Below are 20034 nucleotides of genomic sequence, written 5' to 3' on the forward strand. Positions count from 1 at the left end.
CTGATAGACGTTCGAGCGTACTTCACTACTCGAATAGAATCTTAAACCATTGTTTAACCATTTTCTCGATTGCGATCGAGTCGAGTATTAATTTTTGATCTCTCGTTCCATTTTCAATTGGATATTTATTAATTATTATAAAAGAAATATATATACACTATCCACGGGATTTCGAACAGGATTTCAAACGTAACAACAGGTCGAGCAGAACAGGGAGACAGATGCAACCCGTTGGAAGGCTCGGCCGATTTTTATCAGTCCCTTCTTGGTCTACTTGGATGCAAGTCACTGCACCCACGTTATCCATCCAAGCAACGCACACGGCCCTCGTGTAACGAGGTGAACGTTTGTACGCGGCCGGGGCTTCGATCTCGGTCGGATCAGCTGACCACCGAGAATGGCGGGGATTAAACTACGCGTTTCTCTCCTCGAGTATTATTATTATCGAGTTGGAATACGCTCGCGGAGCTAACGAGCGTGATACAGAGCGATGGAATTCGAACAAGTGCAATTTGCCGCAAATGGCGCCGACCAATGGCGAGGGTTGAACGGGGTCTTTTAATCCGTTGATTTTAATTAATGAGCAGGAATTTTCCTTTCAAATGAGAGAAGAGAAGAAATTGAACGCAAGTTATTTTTACTTACAACTCGTGGAAATTAAAAATATACGCGATATACGTGAATAGATTTACGTACGCAAAGATTAATTCGTAATAGTAAAATGATTTCTTTTACCCCACCTGTTTTCAACTTGTTTCGCTCGTGAAAAGGCTACACGACGCGATTACGCAAGAAAAGAGCGCAACTCGTACGCCAAAACGATTGTTCTATCTGGCCTACACTTGTCTCAGTGTTTACACGATCGAATCGTCGATTTCATCGAATATGCACCCTTTTCTCGTCTTCGCGAATATTCGTTATTTCGTAACGAAATCATCGACGATTGATCCCTTCTTTGCTTTCACCCGCGCGCAAACCTCTCCTAAAACGCGTCGCGCGTTCAATCAAAGTTTCAGCGGATTTTAAAGTAATCGTTTCGCCATTGGAAAAGAAAGCGCGCCATCATCGTTGCGCACAACGTTACATAAAATTTCGATGACGTTCCGCTCGACCCGCCGCCAATTATCCTCGCCTCGTATTTTCCCAACCGGATTTTTCTTTTTTTTCTTTTTTTCCAAAAAATCAGATCAGATCCCGAGAATTCAGTTTCTTCCACGTTAAAGCAATCGATCTAAGATCTATCTTCTTTTCGCTCCAACAGGCGGACAGTTTCGAATCTAACGGTTATTATCAATGAAAAATTGTGCGTACACACGCGGTTGCACGATCGAGAGGTGGAATCGTTTCCAGGAGGCCGTTTGTCGAGCGATTAAGCGCAGAGCGTGCAGACGACGACGAAGACGACGGCGAAGACGCAAAAGGCTTCGCCGTTGCGCAATCGGCTCGCGATCGTGCGCTGAAAAATAGATCAAAGTCACGCGAGCGTGGATCGAAGCGAGGCTTCGTCGACCCCTTTCCGAATCGGTGATGACCTTCGGCCCGTTTATGGCGTGGGACAAGAGCCGTCCGCCTCGCGCGTTGATTCGCACCGCCTTTCGTTTTCGCGCGTCACAACTTCGCGTAACTCACCGATTTCATTATCATATCGTTATCGACACCACAGGTGCCTCTTCTGGGATTGGATCGGCACCGAACTTGACTTAATTATAATAGTTACGACACAGCGAGGATGGATCGGAAAGAAACTTTACGAGAAATCGAGAAGGAACTTTCGCTCTTTCGAAAAGTATCTCGAGCGTGAAACTTTTCCAATTTCGAGACAAGTTGAACGGAACGGTTTTGACATTCGAATAAAAAGTATACGAAGTGTACTGTGTTTATTGGTTAAGGATAAAATTTAATAGCTACGAATAAGGTAACTTTGATATAATATCGTTCAAAAATAATGAGCGGAGAAAGAAGAAGTTATATTTAAATTATTTAAAGTTACTTTATTTGAAATTTTTAACTAGTCACTTTTTCAACAGAATAGACTTATCCATTTCCAAGCTTTGTTCTTCAATCCTAATATCACGTATAAAAGAACAGTTACAATTCAAAATCGTAAAAATTATTTTCATTTATCAAATAAATATTTTCGAAGCTATTAATTATTTCGATATAATAATTGATTGACCATTCGAATACAAAATTATTACGCATATTGTGAGAGAAATAAAAAAATATTTTAATACCGATATCGATACAAATCTTTGGATCCCCTAATGCATCTAAGCAATACAGGTATCGTCGTTTATCGTACACGTGGCAAATATCAAGAGAAATACGCGTTGAAATTTCCTTCCATTTCCTCAACCAAATGGACGATTACCGCATTCCTACCTTCGGCGAGAATTCTTTCAACCGGCGAAGAACGGTAGCGGATCGATAGCCAAAGCGTTGGGAAGGGGGTTGTTGTTCGGATACGTGGTTCGAGCGGTTGAAGGTCCGAAAGCAACGATTTCACTTTCACGAGAGCGCGCGACGTGTCGTGTCCGGGGTCGGAGGAGGCAGAATTGGGCGACAATCGCCGATCGGAATCGCGGTTAAGATCCAGGGAAAGGCTGGACACGCGCGTTCCAAGGCCTACGCTCGACAAGTTGCGGGTAACCAGCCGTTACCCGTTCCTTATCCGAGACCAAGCGCGCACGTTCACTCGCACGGAACCGAAGATTATTCGATCGTGGCGATATCGAAAAAACGTCATTGTCACTTCGAGTCGAAAAAACGTCGTTTCTTTTTCGAGCCGTTTCCAAGTTCGCCCCGCCATGATTCCTACTCTCGATTCTCTCAACCATATGGTGATGCTCGTTAAAATAACGAAACTTGCTTTTTCTTCGTTTTAACCTGTTTAAAGATCAGTATCGTTAAAAAGAAAATTTCTCGTACAAAGACCGTTCCCCAGAATATTTAGATCGATATTTCGTCGTTGGAGATACATCGATTTCGAGAGCAATTATTTCGGATAGTTAGACGAGAATTAGAGGCGAGCGTGGCTGGCTGATCAAATCCCGGATTCGATCGCGATAACGCTCTCGCGGTTAATAACAAACTGCCGCTTCTTACGTGTCTACTCCGCGTAATGGTGGCAAGAAATTGCGGCCCCCAACCGAACGAACGAAGAGGGATCGCTAATGCACACTCCTCGGTAAACGACCGCAAATTCAGATGGAATTGCTCGATTCCTCTCTCTCTCTCTCTCTCTCTCTCTCTGTCCATTAACGACCGACGAAACGAACGATTTATACGTTACAAGTTCCGATCCAAGTTTCGAACGAGATAGAATAGAATATGGACCGATGATGTAGGTGTCGACCCCTCCCCCTCCTCGACGGGGGCACGAGGGTATCATCGACCTGAAAAACGAGTTTCAAGGCTGGGACGAGGATGCAAAGAGACGTTGCCGCGAACTCTGATATATATATATAATGCACACACGTGTTCAGCCATGAATCCGGTGGAGATTATTGCGGCCAGATGCATAAACGGCCGGTCACGTATCAACCGCTGCATCGTTGTACAGCGCGCGCGTCTCTCGGCGCGCGTTTGAATTATCACGTGCACGAGTTCTCCTGTTACGTGTTCATACATGACGATCCGGGGAATCCAAGCGAAGGGGGAGAAACAACCACCGATCGCGTAAGGGGAGATAACGCACGGAGCGAATCGCGATTACACGGCGACGCTCGCTCGTTAAATCGAAGAAATTTATGGCGGGGAATTATCGTACGCGGATGGAAAAACTGTACTCCCTTTCCAACTCCACCGAGTTCGAGTTTCTCGCGGTTAACAGTGGTGGTAGAGGGGATCGAGACGAAGAAAGAGACGCGATATTATTCTTCTTCCATTATTCGATCGTTCGATAAATAATAATTTACGAGTTCGGTTCACGAGTGGAATGGAAAAAAGCAGAGAGAGAGAGAGAGAGAGAGAGGGATAGTACAGCATATTTCTCGATCGCGCGCGCCATTTTTATATACGACGAGCGTTTCCACTCGCTCGTATATCTCGGCAGGGGTCGATTTGCGAGGTGGGATCGACGCTTGAAACGAGTTGCAGAAGAGCAACAGGTAGGAATGGGCGGCCGCCGCGCATCGCCAACTCGTCCGTTCCCTTCGATATATACGCGCTCCCTGACAACGAGATACGTCCCTTAGATAGGGAGGATCTTCGAAATGAGAGAGAGAGAGAGAGACAGGGGAAGGCCAAGTCGAAGGCTTTCCATACATCGGGCGAGAAATACGTCCCTCCCTTATACGACGAGTATCGCAGAGTTGCGACACATTTCTCGCGAAACCCGTCCTTCCACCGACGGCCGCTGATATGCAAAGGTAAATCGTGACCCGTCACGTCCACGCCGCTCTCTTTCCACGCGAGAATAATCTTCGACTTCGTTCCTTCCTTCGTTCGTTGTTATTAAGATTGGTGGTGAACGATGAACGTTGAGAACGATGAAAAATAAAGAAAAAAGAATGTATCGAGTTTATATTCACGCGAATATTTTCGCTCGCGCCGTGAATGTAAGTAGTTTATTGCTTTGTTAAATAAATATTTGTTATTTATATGTAGATTCTTATTTAGATTCTTTCAATCGAATCGCTTCGCAATCTATTCCCTAACAAAGTTCATCCATCCATGATTTTCGATGGCGACAGAAGGTGAGAAATACGCGGTAAAAAAATGCATACGCATACTCGAGGCGCAGGTATAATAATAATAATAATTCTATATACGTGCGTAAATGTATTCCGAGATATTACTTTCTCCGGGAATAAACGCGCTGACGCGCTGGCAATTCGACACGCCGATTATTTTCTGTTCCGCTATGGCGCGGGCAACGTTTCCTCTCGCGATCTCGTCCGAGATCGTGCGAAGGTTACGTCGTAAACGAAACGAATATATATAAAACGAAATATGGAAGAAAGGGAGAGATCCATGTTCCAAAGATAATAACTATCCGCGCGTAATCGTAATTACTTTCTCCGTTTACCAACCGTGCAAGCGGAAGGATCTCGAGTGCGCTTTTAAAGATCGTGTTATTCATTTCCTTCTTACTCGATCCTATTATTTCATGCAAATGCCTGTAGGTATAGCTTCGTGACAAACATTTATCCAAGAGAATGCAATTCACATTATGAACGAATCAAATATATACAATCGAGATATTACGGAAAGGAGATGAAAAATCGGAAAAAATTATCGCGCAGACGATAAGGAAGAATCTCGATTGCTATTTTAAAGATCGTGTTATTCATCACTTCCTTACTCGATCTTATTATTTCATGCAAATGACTGTGTAAATATAGCTTCGTGACAAAAATTTATCCAAGAGGGAATATTCACGTTATGCCTTATAAACGAATCAAACGGAATAAAATTTCGTATATATACAATCGAAATATTATGCATATATATATATATAGCTTCGTGACAAAAATTTATCCAGAGGAATATGGAATTCGCGTTGTGCCTTATGAACGAAATAAATTTTGTCTTTGCGTATGCACAATCGAGATATTATAGGCAAGGATTCTGATCGAAAAAATCGGAAAAAATTATCGCGCAAACGAATCTCGACTGCTATTTTAAAGATCGTGTTATTCATCGTGTCACTTCCTTACTCGATCTTATTATTTCATGCAAATGACTGTGTAAATATAGCTTCGTGACAAAAATTTATCCAAGAGGGTATGGAATATTCACGTTATACTTTATAAATCACAAATCAAACAGAATGAAATTTTGTATATATTACAATCGAAATATTATACGTATAGCTTCGTGACAAAAATTTATCCAAGATAGAGGGAATATTCACGTTACGCCTTATAAATCAAACAGAATGAAATTTCGTATATATACAATCGAGATATTATGCGTATATAGCTTCGTGACAAAAATTTATCCAAGAGGGTATGGAATTCGCGTTATGTCTTACAAACGAATCAAACAGAATGAAATTTCGTATATATTACAATCAAAATATTATGTGTATGGTATAGGCTTCGTGACAAAAATTTATCCAAGAGAGTATGGAATATTTACGTTATGTCTTACAAACGAATCAAACAGAATGAAATTTCGTATATATACAATCGAGATATTATGCGTATATAATTTCGTGACAAAAATTTATCCAAGAGGGTATGGAATTCGCGTTATGTCTTATGAACGAAACAAATTTTATCTTTGCATAATAATTTTGTCTTTGTACAATCGAGATATTATAGGCAAGGATTCTGATCGGAAAAAATCGAAAGAGATTATCGCCGTTAATCCACGAGTTTTTCCACGAGTGGAACGAGCGCTGTGTGACGTGCATGCCACGCGTGTTTCTTAATACTGTATACGGTTACCGTGAGATTTCCGTGGGAGTGTACAGAATCAGTCCCACGGATCGATCAAGGTTTTACGTTACCGATCGCGGTCACTCGAGAAAGGAGCGATTCGTCCTTCTCTCTCTTTCTCCAAGCCTTTTCGCCTCGTCACCCCTATCGTATCTATTGTCGACCGATTGCTCCTGATAATATCTCCCGCCTCGCCGCGTCTTTCCAACTGCTTTGCTCCTTTCTCATTCTCTCTTTCTGTTTGCGCAACGATCGTGGGTAGCCGTCGTGCGAAGCGTTAATAACGCGGCGATTTTTTTTTTTACAAAATTTCTATAAAAAAGAAATGGGAATGTGGGGATGTAATAAAAGATAGGATGACGTGTATCAAAGGAATCATTGCGAGAGCATCGAGACACGCTCGACGGCAACGAATTTATCCCAGTGTTTGAAAGTAATTTCCATCGATACAAAGTGGGGTGAGCGTTTCCCCCTCCCACTTAATTACGAAATCTCGGCGACCCTCGAAGGCGGATCTCGCGAACTTACGTTCGCGAAAAGGAACGTAATAAAAATACGTCCCGTTTCGGTTTAATTTTTTTTTTTTTTTTATACAGCTACACCCATTTCGATGAAGGAGGAAAGGAAGGACGTTCGTCGCCAAATATCGAGTAATCGATTTAAAAAAAAAAAAAAAAGGAATTGGTGGCCGGAAACGGGACCGGTCCGTTTCGCGAGCGAAGGTCAAATATTCGAGCAACGTTTTTTTCTTCTCTTTTACTCGCGACGCGTGATTTATCGAGGCCGTCAACGTCGACAAAAATTTGCATCGACAGCGAAAGGAGACCAGCCTTTCGAAGGTTCTACGTTCTTCGTTCTTTTCTTTCCTTTTCCACGTTCTTTTTACGCCAGAGAACTGCAGTTTAAAGGATGAATAATAGGCTCCTCGAAGCGAAAGATTAGGATCTTGGTAAAAAAAGAAAAAAATTCTGTACTCGAGTTTTTTGGGCGTCGCAAAAAAATAACGACTAGTTATTTAATACCTTCCAGTAGGTAGGTAGGTGTCGAATCACCGTGCTTGTAAATTTACGAATATATATATATATATATATACACCTTTTGCGTATATACCCGATATATGTACACGTGTACGTATATACATATACATATATAAATCCACTCCAACGATCGCGAAAATTGTCGTTTCGCGATTGACAAACGTTCCCCAAGATTTGCCCAAGATAAGATATATCGATAAAACTTGCTCTCCTTCCGAGCGGATTAATCAATCACGGGTGAACGCGTGGCGGGATCGATTAATGAGATGCTAAACGGTATGCGCGATCGCGTTATCAGCCGGAACACAGGCGACGGCCACGAAGAGAGATCGGCAAGGACGGCTCGAACTCCGGGTTCAAGATATTTTTAGGCGGTTCAGAGCGGGGGCACGCGTGCGCTACCCTTTCTCTTTCAGCCGCGAGGACTTTTGATGAGGGAAAGGACAAGGCGACCTTGAAGTGCAGACCGCGTTTCCATTTCCCTCCCCCTCCTCCCTCCCTCTTTCCCCTCTTTCCTCGATTCTTTCAATTCGCGAAAAATTGTTGGGAAGAAAGGCGATACCTGATGACATAAAGAAAGAAAAAAAAAACATAAAAATAGGTATCCACGATATCCACGGATTCCGAGAGAGGAGAGCGAAACTCAGAAAAGTGAGAAATTCAGGGGACAGGTACGCGCGAATATCTTCGAGATCGCCTCGAATTCGGGGAGGGGCGGGGGGGGAGAGGGGGGAAGGTGACGAAGAGGCTGTTGTTGAATATTTATAGCGGCGCCAAGAGAACGATTAGCATACGGAATCCTGTATGGGAACGAACGATCAAAAAGTTGTAGCTGTTTTCTACGATGGCAGCAATGTGCGATCTTTGATTTCCGCTGCGAAAGAAGAAGAGAGAGGACGGCCCCGAAGTGTAATATAAAAATATATATATATATATATGCAATCGCTCGTCTACACACACACACACAATTGAATATCTCGGTTGGGAATCGCGGTGAATACTTTTTTCATGGATTCCTTAATTAATTAGACCATGCAACGCGATGATCGCACGGTGTCTGATACGCGGTCGAAAGTTGAAATCCCACAACTGAACAACACACGCGGAACGATTGCATTCTATTTTTCTTCTTCTTCTTCTTCTTCTTTTTCTTTTTTTTTCTTCCGCCAAACAATCTGCGTAGCAACATTGAAAATTTTGTTTTCAAGCGTAGATAGACAGATAGATACGTTGTTATTGATAAATCGGATTAATTAAAAACTTTCTACGATTTCTAGATACCTTTAGAAACGTAATAAATAATAATGAATAAATAATTTTGTATTTTCCAGAATTTTTTTCTTTTTTCTTTCTTTCCTACGATCGGATCGTTTGAAGAATTAAAACTCGCGAAAACTCAATTATATTGCTTATTTCGGACATCTTGTCCGAATTTGTCGAAAGATTCGCATCGATCGAATAATTCGAAAGGTTAGCAGAGGAAGAGTTTAAATCCACACACGATCCCCGCTCGCGTACTTTGTACTTTGGCGTAAGCCGATTCTTTGCGACCGACCGGTCTTTACGGCAATTGCATAATTTTATTAATGCTCCTAGCAACAAGCTTACAAATATAAAATATATTCATTTTGCCAATCGATCGAAACATTAATCCGATATACATAGAACGATACGCGCGTCTAATAATAATAATAAATTCTAACAAATTCCCATCCTATCTCTCTCTCTCTCTCTCTCTCTCTCTCTCTCTCTCTCTCTCTCTCTCCAAAGCGAAAAACTGGATACCGGATATCGACGACCTACATGTAGGACGGCTAGTCTCTCTCTCTCTCTCTCGTTTTGAGAACGCCTCAAGAAGAAACTTGACCGAACTTGTTGCAACACCCGGCCATTAACATCCACGCTGGAAAAAATAAAAAATAGAATCGAAACGTAGTAGAGGCGGGATTTTTGCGAGGCAAGTGACGAGGCGCCGCTGCGTAATCGTCGAGCATATGTATCTATGTATCACGAATCGTTTTCGCTATCGGCGAGCGCACGTGCGAAAGTGGCGCGAATACACCGTGGGGAATTTCGCTTGCTCCCCACAGCGTTTGCAACATATCGGTGCGCGCGCAGGTCTCAGTTGGACAGTCGGAGTGAAACTTGCGAGTTTCTCGACGTTATTTCCAGGACAGCTCGATCGTTTGCATCGATCGATGTTATAAGAATGAAAGTTATTATCGCTTCCACGCTCCATCATATTTCACTCTCGATTTGAAGATTATTCACGGGCGCGCGTAGGACGATTACGGAAGACTTGCGCTAGGATTGCCAATTATCGGACGTGTCAATTAATTTTCATGAGGATTAGCAAGTATATTCGTATACAAATGGCGCGTAATTGCACAAACGATTGCACGAACTTATTCAGAAGAATAACGTGGAATGCTTGATTGTTCGCCGAGTGAATTTCGTGGATCGTGAAAATAAAAGGCGAGGAAACTCCTCCTTCTCTTCGAAGGAGAGGACGAAACGAAAGGAGAAGGTGAAACCTTTCTCGATGTGCCGTGGCTTTTCGAGGGCACGGCGACGTAAACGCGCTCTCTTCATATCCGTTCGACTTTGTTTCTCCCGCGTAACGAGATGCGGATCGAGAACTGAAAACGGCGTGTTGGCGTGAATCGGGTGACCGTGAAAGCGGACCAAGGAATTCAATTTACGTACGCGGAATCTAATCGCGCTCTCTCTTTTTCACTAACTCGTGACAATCTCGTTCCAAACATTTTTAAGCTTAATAATAACGGAACACTCTTCGAATATTTTATAATCACGATGAACATTTGTCCTCGAGGGACAATTCGATTCAACGTTGGCGTATTCGCGCTCGCTTTTTAATCGAAAGGTTAGACGACGCCCGATTGAAAAACAATGGATAATAACAACGTACCGATATCTCCTCGCAAGATTTGCATCAAGAGATATCTCGTTTTTTCGACTCGAGGAATTAAAGAACACTCGAAGCGATAATAGGCGAGAAGCGATAATGGACGAAGAAATGTAAAGTCTGTTCGCCGAATGGAAAAAGGATCGAAACCGGATACAATTGGAAATCGTGCCATCTCTCGCGCCAAAGGAGAATCTGTTTCACCAGATATCTTTTTATTATTCAAGTTCGTAAAGTAAACAATAATTAAAAAAGTCTAATAAATAAACGTATAGGAAATGTAATATTTAAGAATACTTTATAAAGTGCATAAGAAGCACTTTAGAAGCAAAAGTGGAGGTACGTTAAGAACGGGGGCATTACGCCACTTTCAGGCCGATTTCCAGATAACGCCGATCGAGAACAGGATCTCTTATGAACCGCGTGGGCGGACAATTGTCGGGCGTTAAATCATAACGGTCAAGTAACTTCGACATCCCTGACGACGCATCGTGGGCGTTTCCTTGTTTGCCCCTTGTGAAAAATTCGCGACCCTCGAGAATTCTGTTCGCGCGGAAATAAATCGAAAGAAGGAGAGGGCTATAGTTAGTATCCCTTTCTATCGAGAATTCGCGCCAATTCTTGTCCCTTCCAAGCCGTGGCGAGCGAAAGTTTCGTTTCGTCGAATCGATCATCCGAAATTTCGCGCACGGATCATACAAAGTTGGAATGTTCGATCGAGCACGCGCTTCTTAAAGTAAAAGTTTTCCTCGTTGCGTTAAATGAAAAGGAAATGATGCACAATGATGCAAAATGAACGTTTGACATTTGATAATCTATAATTATATCGATATTTTGATTTCGATTTAATCATTAAATTAAGGAATAAAAAAAATAATAATATGAAAAGTGGCAATTTCGAGCGTCGTGTAAAAACTCGTATAACGAATCCGTTCGCAAATCCAAATATGGATCCTCGTTTATCGATCGATTGCCTCGGGAGCCCCGGTTAAGAATAATACCCGGTTTCCGCACCTTGTTATTACGCTTCTCTTTGCTTTGCGTATTATCCCGACCGCGTTGCTTTACGACGCGAACGCTCGTAATAAATGGCGTTTAAGGGCGTGTTAATACCACGCTCTTAAAAAGATTCTACTATAATCCGACAATTACGCTTATTTCCACCGACAGACAAAAAATTACCTATTTGAATTGACTACGTTGCTCGAATCGAAGCGGATTAATTTCCCAATTTCCTAGAATCTTCGAAAGTGAAAAACTCGAAATTTATTAATTCCTCGATAAATAACAATAATAATCTCCTCGTACGAAACGAAACTCACCAAGGCGGTCCAAGGATAATGGAGGGCGAGGGAGCTGATATGGGTGCATTGGCCACGGTAAATTGTCCGGGTAATTGGCAACAGCGCGGACATCGATGGATAATGCGGCGAGGAGAGCGTAATAGGCGAGAGAGGCACGCGGTTCGTGGCACAGATGGCCTATGTACGGCCGCGGTAAATTCTGCCGCGGGTAATTGCGAAACAGGAGAGGCGAGGAGCGTGTGGGTGCTGATGGAATCCCGAGGGAGGAGAAGGATAATAATAAAGGGGAGGGGAAACTCGCCGCTTCGTCGTCCGCGGCGAGTTTTATCCGGACGGATCCACGCCACACGGCGAGGTTATTACGCAAACGCGAATTACACGAGGCTGAGATATTGCGATATCCTCCTCCTCCTCCGGAGGGCACTGAATCCTATCCCCCTGTTGGAACTTGGAAACCCTACCCTCGCCTCGCGGAGAAAAAGGAATTTACAGAACGTGTACAACTAAGAGGAAAGGGACAAACGGCGATTGTCCTCCACCAACCCTGCCGGGTTAGAGCGGGGAAAACAATTTGCCGAGGATGGGCCGGCCGATGCGCGATTTACGGTTTATATTACACCGCCTCGAGATTTCCAATAAACACGGGATCCTATGATTGGTCGCGTAACCGGTGGACAAGTATGGGAGGACGGTTGAAATAATTGCGAGATGCAGAAGTGCATAGCGCGGGTGCAGTTGGAATCCGCAAGGGGAAAGGATAATAGCCGTGGAACGTGTCCACGGCCACGGCGGGTATCGTATTCCTATACGGATACGAGTGGATACGTAGCATCGAGGTATCGGTTTATAATACGCCGCGTGTACATAATTTAATCGGCCCCTGTCGCCGGATAAAATATCCTCGACTACCTTCCACGTTACCTTCCTTGTAATCCGCCCTTTTAAAAGGGTGGGTTACAAGTACCGGCGGATTAAAACCTGAGGAATTGGCGAATTGATAGAGATGGATAGATCCGTTCTTCCGACGAGTCCTTCGGATGAATCGATGCGAAGGATTTTTAATAAATTTGAAGACAAAATAAAAAGAATAATTTCGTACGAAGAGTACGATTCCCTTCTTCCTATCCTGTAAGGATATAATGGAAAATCTAGGGAGCTATTCGCAGGTTTTTTCCTCTNCGGATGAATCGATGCGAAGGATTTTTAATAAATTTGCAGGCAAAAGAATTTAAAGAATAATTTCGTACGAAGAGTACGATTCCCTTCTTCTGTATCCTGTAAGGATATAATGGAAAATCTAGGGAGCTATTCGCAGGTTTTTTCCTCTCTCTTTTTTCTCCAAAAAATGTTCTCCGGCACAGAGAAGAGATTTCCTCTGGCCGCGCCCTGCACCACCTAAACGTAATCTCGGCAATATTTCTAACCGAGTCCTTGACGCCGAGGTTGAGATTGGGGGCGGATAAATTACGGGGCGTAAACTGCATCCTGACAGTAAATTACTCGATAGCGGTAGACTATACCACCGTGGAACGTGGCGCCTACGCGCTAAACCGCATCCACTTCCATAATCCTACCACTCTTGATCCACGACATTCCTGCGACGAATACCAAGCGTCGCGATATCTATACACACCTCTCTCCTCCAACAAATTTCAAATCCCTCCTCTCCTGTCGATTTTTTCCACGATTTCTTTGCTCGATGGATCCGAGAAAATTGTAAAATCGTACTTTTATCGTTTCGAAGAATAATTTTATTCTTCTTCTTTTCTCCCTCTCTCTCTCTCTCTCTCTTTCTCTCTCTCTTTCTCTCTCTCTATCTCCTAGAGAAAGAAATATAATGGTGTTGTTATACATTCAGGAAGGAGCGAGGACTACAGCGGTGGAGGGAGAGATCGGTGGGAGATGGAATAAATTTGAATACTCGTCGCGGCGGGCACGTGGCGGCGCTCAGCTGTTTTCACGGATAACATCTTCGTCATCTCGCCGCGTGTAGCGGTGTATTTCTAGCGAGGAAGAAAAAAAGAAAAAAATATCGAAACCACCGTCGAAGGTCGGATTCCATCGGATCTCTGCATTCTATTAACTGCGTTATCGTCTCCGTGTTATCTTCTTTACTACGGGGAGGGGAAGGTGTTAACGGAGAATGCGCCACGCGTAACGAACATGTATAATAAATCTTATTAACGTCTGATGCGTCGATTAACGATTTTTGATATTTCGTTTCATCGAGTCGAATGAAGCAGATCGAAGGAACGTTACGTTATAATTTCTTACGTTATTCCAATGATTTCTCAACCGGTGTATAATTTAATATCGTTCCATCTATCGAAGTTCACAGGGGGATTGCGTGCACGCGCGTTAAACCGATGGGAAAATAGATTCTATCCACGGGCACCCTTTGTGGGAGCACAGGCGGCGAACGATTTCGCAAAAGGCGTCGTTTTCCACGGCGAGAGTCCGTCATAACCGTGTTACCGAAACGTAAACTACAATAGCGTTAACGCCGTTCTCTGTGCAAATCATCATCCTCGACTCGTGGGTTTCGATTTATACGAATCGATTATTCCCTTCCGATAAGATCGTCGAGGTTCACCGCGGCACGATCCATCTCCAGTTTTGCAATAAGTTCGCAATAATACGTACGTGGCCGTGAGATTCGCCAATCGGATTCGCGTTCGCGTCGGAAAGCGATCGATAGGATCCTCCACGATAACGTTTTCTTTCTCTCGGGAAAGAAACTCTTTGCTTCCCGTTTTATTCGTTTTATTTGCGAACTTGGCAAAAGTTTATACTAGTTTTTCTTTTTCTTTTTCTTTTTTTTTTTTTTTAACAACGGAGAAACTCTTGCAACGTGAATTTCGCACGCGAAACGATCGTTTCTGCGAAATTCTTGTTCACTTCGTAGACTTTACTTTTGGAAGTTGTTTGAAATGTTTAAAGAGACGAATCAACAACCGCGAAATTTCGAAATTTTCGACTCGAAATTGGAAATGGACGAAATTGAGAGATGAAAAATAAAAGATATTTAAAAAAAGGAGGAAAAGTTGTCCCTCGAAGAAAGAACCGCTAACAAGCCAATTTTTTCCCAAAGCAGCCCTAAATGGATTAAAACCAATTTAGCTATTCGAGGAAGCATTTTAAAGTCTGTCGCCGTATTTGGACCTTCGTCGAGATGGGAATTAAGAAAAAAGGAGGTTCACGCGCACCCTTGGGGCACACCCTCGGGGAGCAACAGCACTTTGCTTAATTTCCGCGTGTACTAGTTATCCAACGACCCGAACGTTACGTAAACTGACATTTTCGCGGCTAATGCGAGCTAGCTGACGAGCGAGTTGACCCGCGAGTCGTTCAACGTTGTCAAACCTCGACGAAAGTGTTTTTCTTTCTTTTCTTTCTTTCTTTTTTTTTTTTTTTTGAAAATTTTCCTCTCATACAAATTTACAACAATACAAACGATAAACGGCGGAGTCTGTCTTTTGTAGGGACGAAATTTTAATAATTGATAATCGATTAACGATGCACGTTTTTTTTCTTTGGAATTACTTTTACCTAAAGTCTTTTTTTTTTAAAAACTTCGCTTCGAAACTGAAGAAAATACCAATTGCGCGTTACGTAACGTAAACTATTCGAGATACGTATTTAAATACGTCGCCGTTCACCGTTCATCTACGAATCAGTTTCCTCTTCGACCTTCGAGTGTGATTTAAAGATCGAGGCGCGAAATGCGTTCTCGTGCACAACGAACGAAAGCGTTTAAACTTTCGTTTAAAATCGGGAATGCGAGCTATGCGATTCCACGCGAGCAACAAAGTGAAAAAGAAAAAAAAAAAAAAAAAAGGAATAACGAGAAAAATATCGTGTTTATACGATGATGCGATAAAGCGAAAATGCTTGGTTAAATATTCGATACGAGGCGGAAAAAAGAAAAAAAAAATTGATTCGAAACGTTGAATGATATTTCATTGCGTCATCGCATAGGAATAAGAATGATAGATTGCAGGTAGAAGAAGTACGGTTTAAAGAAATGTCAAACACTCACCCACTCTCGACACGACCGCCAGCAGGAGCAACACGCTGCTCACGATGATCATCTTCGTCCCTCTCTCTCTCTCTCTCTCTCTCAATCTCGGGCCTCGTTCCTAATAGCTCGATGAATTCACTCGAGGAAGCGAGCCTCCTCTCTCGAAGATAATTGAAGATTGCTGCTTGTTTTCTTTTCCTTTTTTTTTTTTTTCTTTTTTTCTCTACTCGAACGTGGAAAGATTCGCGCACAGATAATCGGCGTGGAAAATGGCGGTGAAATTGGTGGGCGCGGGAACGAGGAACGAAAATTAAAAATGGGTGAAACGCGCGAAGCGGGGCGCCGATTCCGCGCCGCGTTCTTCAGCCGCGGCCGTTTCCTTTCGTTTTTCTCTTCTTTTTTTCGCCGATTACGTTTTTCACGCCGAGTTTGATCGAACCGGTCGGGCGAACACTGGCGGTCTCTCGGTTTCCGCTCCTCTTGGCCAGGAATCCGGTAAAGAACGGAGCGGCGGGGGGGAGGAAAAAGAAAAGGGAAGAAAGGAGGCAACGAGGAGGCCGGAGCAGCAGCTTCGATGTAGCGCCGTTCAAAGCCGGGAGAGCTCCATCGACGTCGCAAAACATATGCTACGGTCACGAAGAGAGAAAGGTGACTGGGTATACGCAAGGCGTGCTCAATACCTCCTGTCTTCTTGGCATAGTCACCTTTCTAGCAAAGCGGCAACAAAGAAGGGAGTGTTGGTGCTATATCGCGTGGCCACCACCATTCGCGATCACCGAACCAACGACGGTGGTGGGCCACAATTCGCGCTGGAGCTGGAGGTGGTAGCGACGGTGGTGGTGGTGGTGGTGGAGGTGGAGGTGGAGGTGGTGGCGCGCTCGAAAGTGATGGTGGTGGTGGTGGTACCGATCAACCGTCTTTCCACCACCAAATCCGCCTTCCTTCGATCAGATTTTTCCGCTCTTCGTATCTGTAACCCTGAAACCATTCTCGGCTTACGTGACCAACGAGCCAACGAGAGAGAGAGAGAGAGAAAAGTTTCTCCACGTCGATCTCCACGCTCTTTCTCCTGCAAACGAAATACCGAGGGTTAGTTTGGATCGTCGAGTAAAGATACGATCGTAAAATCGCGTGAAATATTCCGTACCTCTCTTCGCAGGAATTTTTGAATGGTGTATCGTATCTCGGAAAGTGTACTCGAGTCGAGATCTTCTCCCATGGATACAAATCTCTAATAAAAGAAAGAAAGAAAGAGAGAAAGAACAAGCGATGCCAATTTAATCACGGATAAAAAAAAAAAATATATAAAATAATATAAAATGAATTATAAATATATTCCTCTCACGAGCCAACGATTATTATAGGTTTGTATATAAAAAGTTTATTTCCTCGGTCATATAAAATCACCAATATTTGTTCGGATATACGTTATCTTTACGAAAGGAGATTACATTGACCATCAGCAATTGGAATTGTAATAAGAAAACTACTCGTTAATTTTAAAATAGCCTTCTGTTAGAATTTAATATGTTTGATACCGTAACAAATGTGGATAAGTTTGTTTAGAACAAAAGCGACCATTTTGCACAGTCCCGTATTTAATTAGATTTATATGGTGAAGAGTATGCAGGAAAGAAGAACCAGATTTATTTATGACGATAAATAAGTAAAGAAAAAGAAAAAAAAAAAAAAAAAATCACTTTTTATATTATTGAATAAAGAATAGAACGAATAAGAAAATATTTATTAAAAAGAATCCTTTATTCCTGCTGACCCTTCGAGCATTAAAATCAGCAATACGATAAAAAATATAACATTTCCAGTAACATATATTATAACATTATCGCGATAAAGAAATGCCATTGGTGGAATTACACAGTCCTTTTTAATCCTGTATCCGATAATTACGAATATATCACATGATAATTATGAACATATCACATATATATGTACATTATTTTCATTCCTTACACTGTGAAAACACAAATACGGCATCCAGTTTAGCTACGTGGATCGTGTACTTTTCCCTTGGATGTATCGATATAAATGAACGTAAACGACTAGACAATACTTGCGATATTGTCACAAGTAATTTCTTACTTCTTTTTAAAGATCTCCTGAGAGCGATCGAACTATACATATACGTATTCGAGACGAACAAAACAAAAATACGTAATATACGTATACATGTACAACAATACGTAAAATATTGAAATACTTTCTACAATATTTTGATTACGAATAATCTGTGCCTACAGAATACATAGAGAAACTACGAACGTACGATGTTGGGTGTGTACATTGAAAAACGAATGAAACGTTTTATACATAAACTTACAGTTATTGCAACAATGAACGTTGAACAGAGGTAAACATTCATTTTTTTTTTTTTTTTTAAAACATCGAGCAAGATCGATAGCGTTAATTATTGTTATTGGATTATAAAAATTGAAATATAAAAAAATTATATTTATATCAATAGCTCTCAGATAGTCCACGAAGTCGTAAGTTGTATTTCAGTTCTCGCGTTAAATAGATCCATCCCTGAGGCTACTAATCGAGACGTAATCCGGACATAGCTACATGTTTTGTTTGATTTATATAAAATATTATCTGCACGATAATTATTGTTTCAACGATTAGAGAAAAGTAAGCGTTTGATAAATTTGGTTTCGAGCGATTTCAATTGACTACAATTAGAATACATTGTATGTAGCTTCCAAAGGCCGGTTTTAAAAGTCGAAGAATTTGTCAAATAATGTTCGTTTTTTTTTTTTTTTTTTTTTTTTTTTTTTTTTGTTTTTTTCGTTTTATTAGTAACTATGAAACGATTCGTATGTACATCAATTGAACACGGTTATATATACAACAACGGTTGTATACCGTGGCTCGATTTAGATTCGAACAATATTACAAGATATCCCATACTTTGTACAAAAATTCATTTTTGCGAATATATAAAAGCGCAGAGAATCGCTATTCCTCAAGAATGAAAGACCTTCTTGATTTGCTTGATAACCACTATAATACAATGGTTTCTTACTTACAACGATGTAAATATTTCCTATACATTTGGAATAGCCTCTAGCGCGCGCACGCGGTTGTAATTAGCAATATGCGCCACTATTTAATAGAAATATTCGAGGCTACATATATAGGATGCCCGTTTCGAGGGTAAATAACTGTATAACTGATAAAATATCTCGTATAATTCTAATTACTAACTAATTCAATTTGCCTATATTTTTTGCGCAAGTTGCTTACAGAGTCTTTGAATAAAACAGGGTCAAGCCTCATATTAGATCGTAACAATGGCATGTACCCGAAAACGGCTACAAACGTATTCATACACGTTTGTCGTTGTATAAAGTGATCTGGGTCATTCCATGGAGATCTGAAAATTTGATGGATCAAATAATTCCTGAAAATGTTTCATGAATATGACACTTTGCTACGCAGGTAAAACAATAATAATGACAAGCGACTATACAAATTATTTTAAACATTGACGAAAAAATAAAATTAAAACTAAAATGAAAACTTACCACGAAGAAAGCTCTATTTTAAATAGCAACAAAATACATACGATGATGGGTTACGAAACAAATAATGATAATGATAAAAAACACAACACTTTGAAAATAAATTGTATCATTAATCAAACATAAAACTTATAATTTAATGTTGATGTAACTGTTTTCACTTGTTGATACAAATAAAAACTGATACGAATACAATATACATTTTATTTTTTAATCTAAATTAAATTATTAAAGTCAAACGAACGTGCTCGTCACTTCAATGGCGAAAACTTCGAAGTAACGACTGTAAATCGATTATCGCAGAAGTAATCGATATTGTGAAAAATCGATTATACGATCTGTGATTTGATTGGTCAAGTTTAAATTTCAACATTCTTTACTTTGTTAATACAGTTATTATTGGTGGGGAAATATGTTTGTTATAGAAAAAATAGAAAATTGCTGAACTATTTATTACCAAACGTTAAGAATATTCGGAAATCTTATTCACCTGCGTAGCAGTTCGATATAGGTACGTAATACATACCTGATTCCTGCCACTGTGGTATCTTTATACAACTTCCGTTGAGTTACTTTGATAGGTGGTCTTCGCGTTACATGACTTACTAAAAAATTCATAAGTATATCCTCGCAATTTTGAGATTGCTCGACAGTCTTGTGAAGCGTCGAACTCAGTAATTCGGTATACAATGTATTATAATAACGATGATAAAAGGCGGCACCAGTTAGAATTATACTATAATCATTTGTCCATTTACTTGTATAACCCCATGAACGCTTCAAATATAAGAAAAAAAAAAAAAAAAAAAAAAAAAAAA

The 20034-nt window shown here is 41.3% G+C and overlaps 2 protein-coding genes across 5 annotated transcripts in view; both read right to left on the minus strand.

Moving 5' to 3' along the window:
• Positions 1-16726, minus strand: part of LOC122711989 — a 42433-nt gene extending 25707 nt beyond the window's left edge. For 2 of the 3 annotated variants that reach the window (XM_043931242.1, XM_043931244.1), the window contains exon 1: positions 15693-16726. In XM_043931242.1, the coding sequence (XP_043787177.1) occupies positions 15693-15744 (52 nt within the window). In that variant the 5' untranslated portion in view covers positions 15745-16726. The remainder of the gene's footprint in view (positions 1-15692) is intronic. The other variant, XM_043931243.1, reaches the window with a different exon arrangement.
• Positions 16727-17167: 441 nt separating this feature from the next.
• Positions 17168-20034, minus strand: part of LOC122711993 (exostosin-1) — a 6424-nt gene continuing 3557 nt past the window's right edge. For both annotated transcript variants that reach the window (XM_043931250.1, XM_043931251.1), the window contains exons 7-8: positions 19743-19993; positions 17168-19068 (exon numbers count right to left, since the gene is read on the minus strand). In XM_043931250.1, the coding sequence (XP_043787185.1) occupies positions 18888-19068; positions 19743-19993 (432 nt within the window). In that variant the 3' untranslated portion in view covers positions 17168-18887. The remainder of the gene's footprint in view (positions 19069-19742; positions 19994-20034) is intronic.

This window comes from Apis laboriosa, unplaced genomic scaffold (genome assembly GCF_014066325.1).
Source record: "Apis laboriosa isolate Shangri-la unplaced genomic scaffold, ASM1406632v1 scaffold18_cov149, whole genome shotgun sequence".
NCBI classification, from domain to species: Eukaryota; Metazoa; Arthropoda; class Insecta; order Hymenoptera; family Apidae; genus Apis; species Apis laboriosa.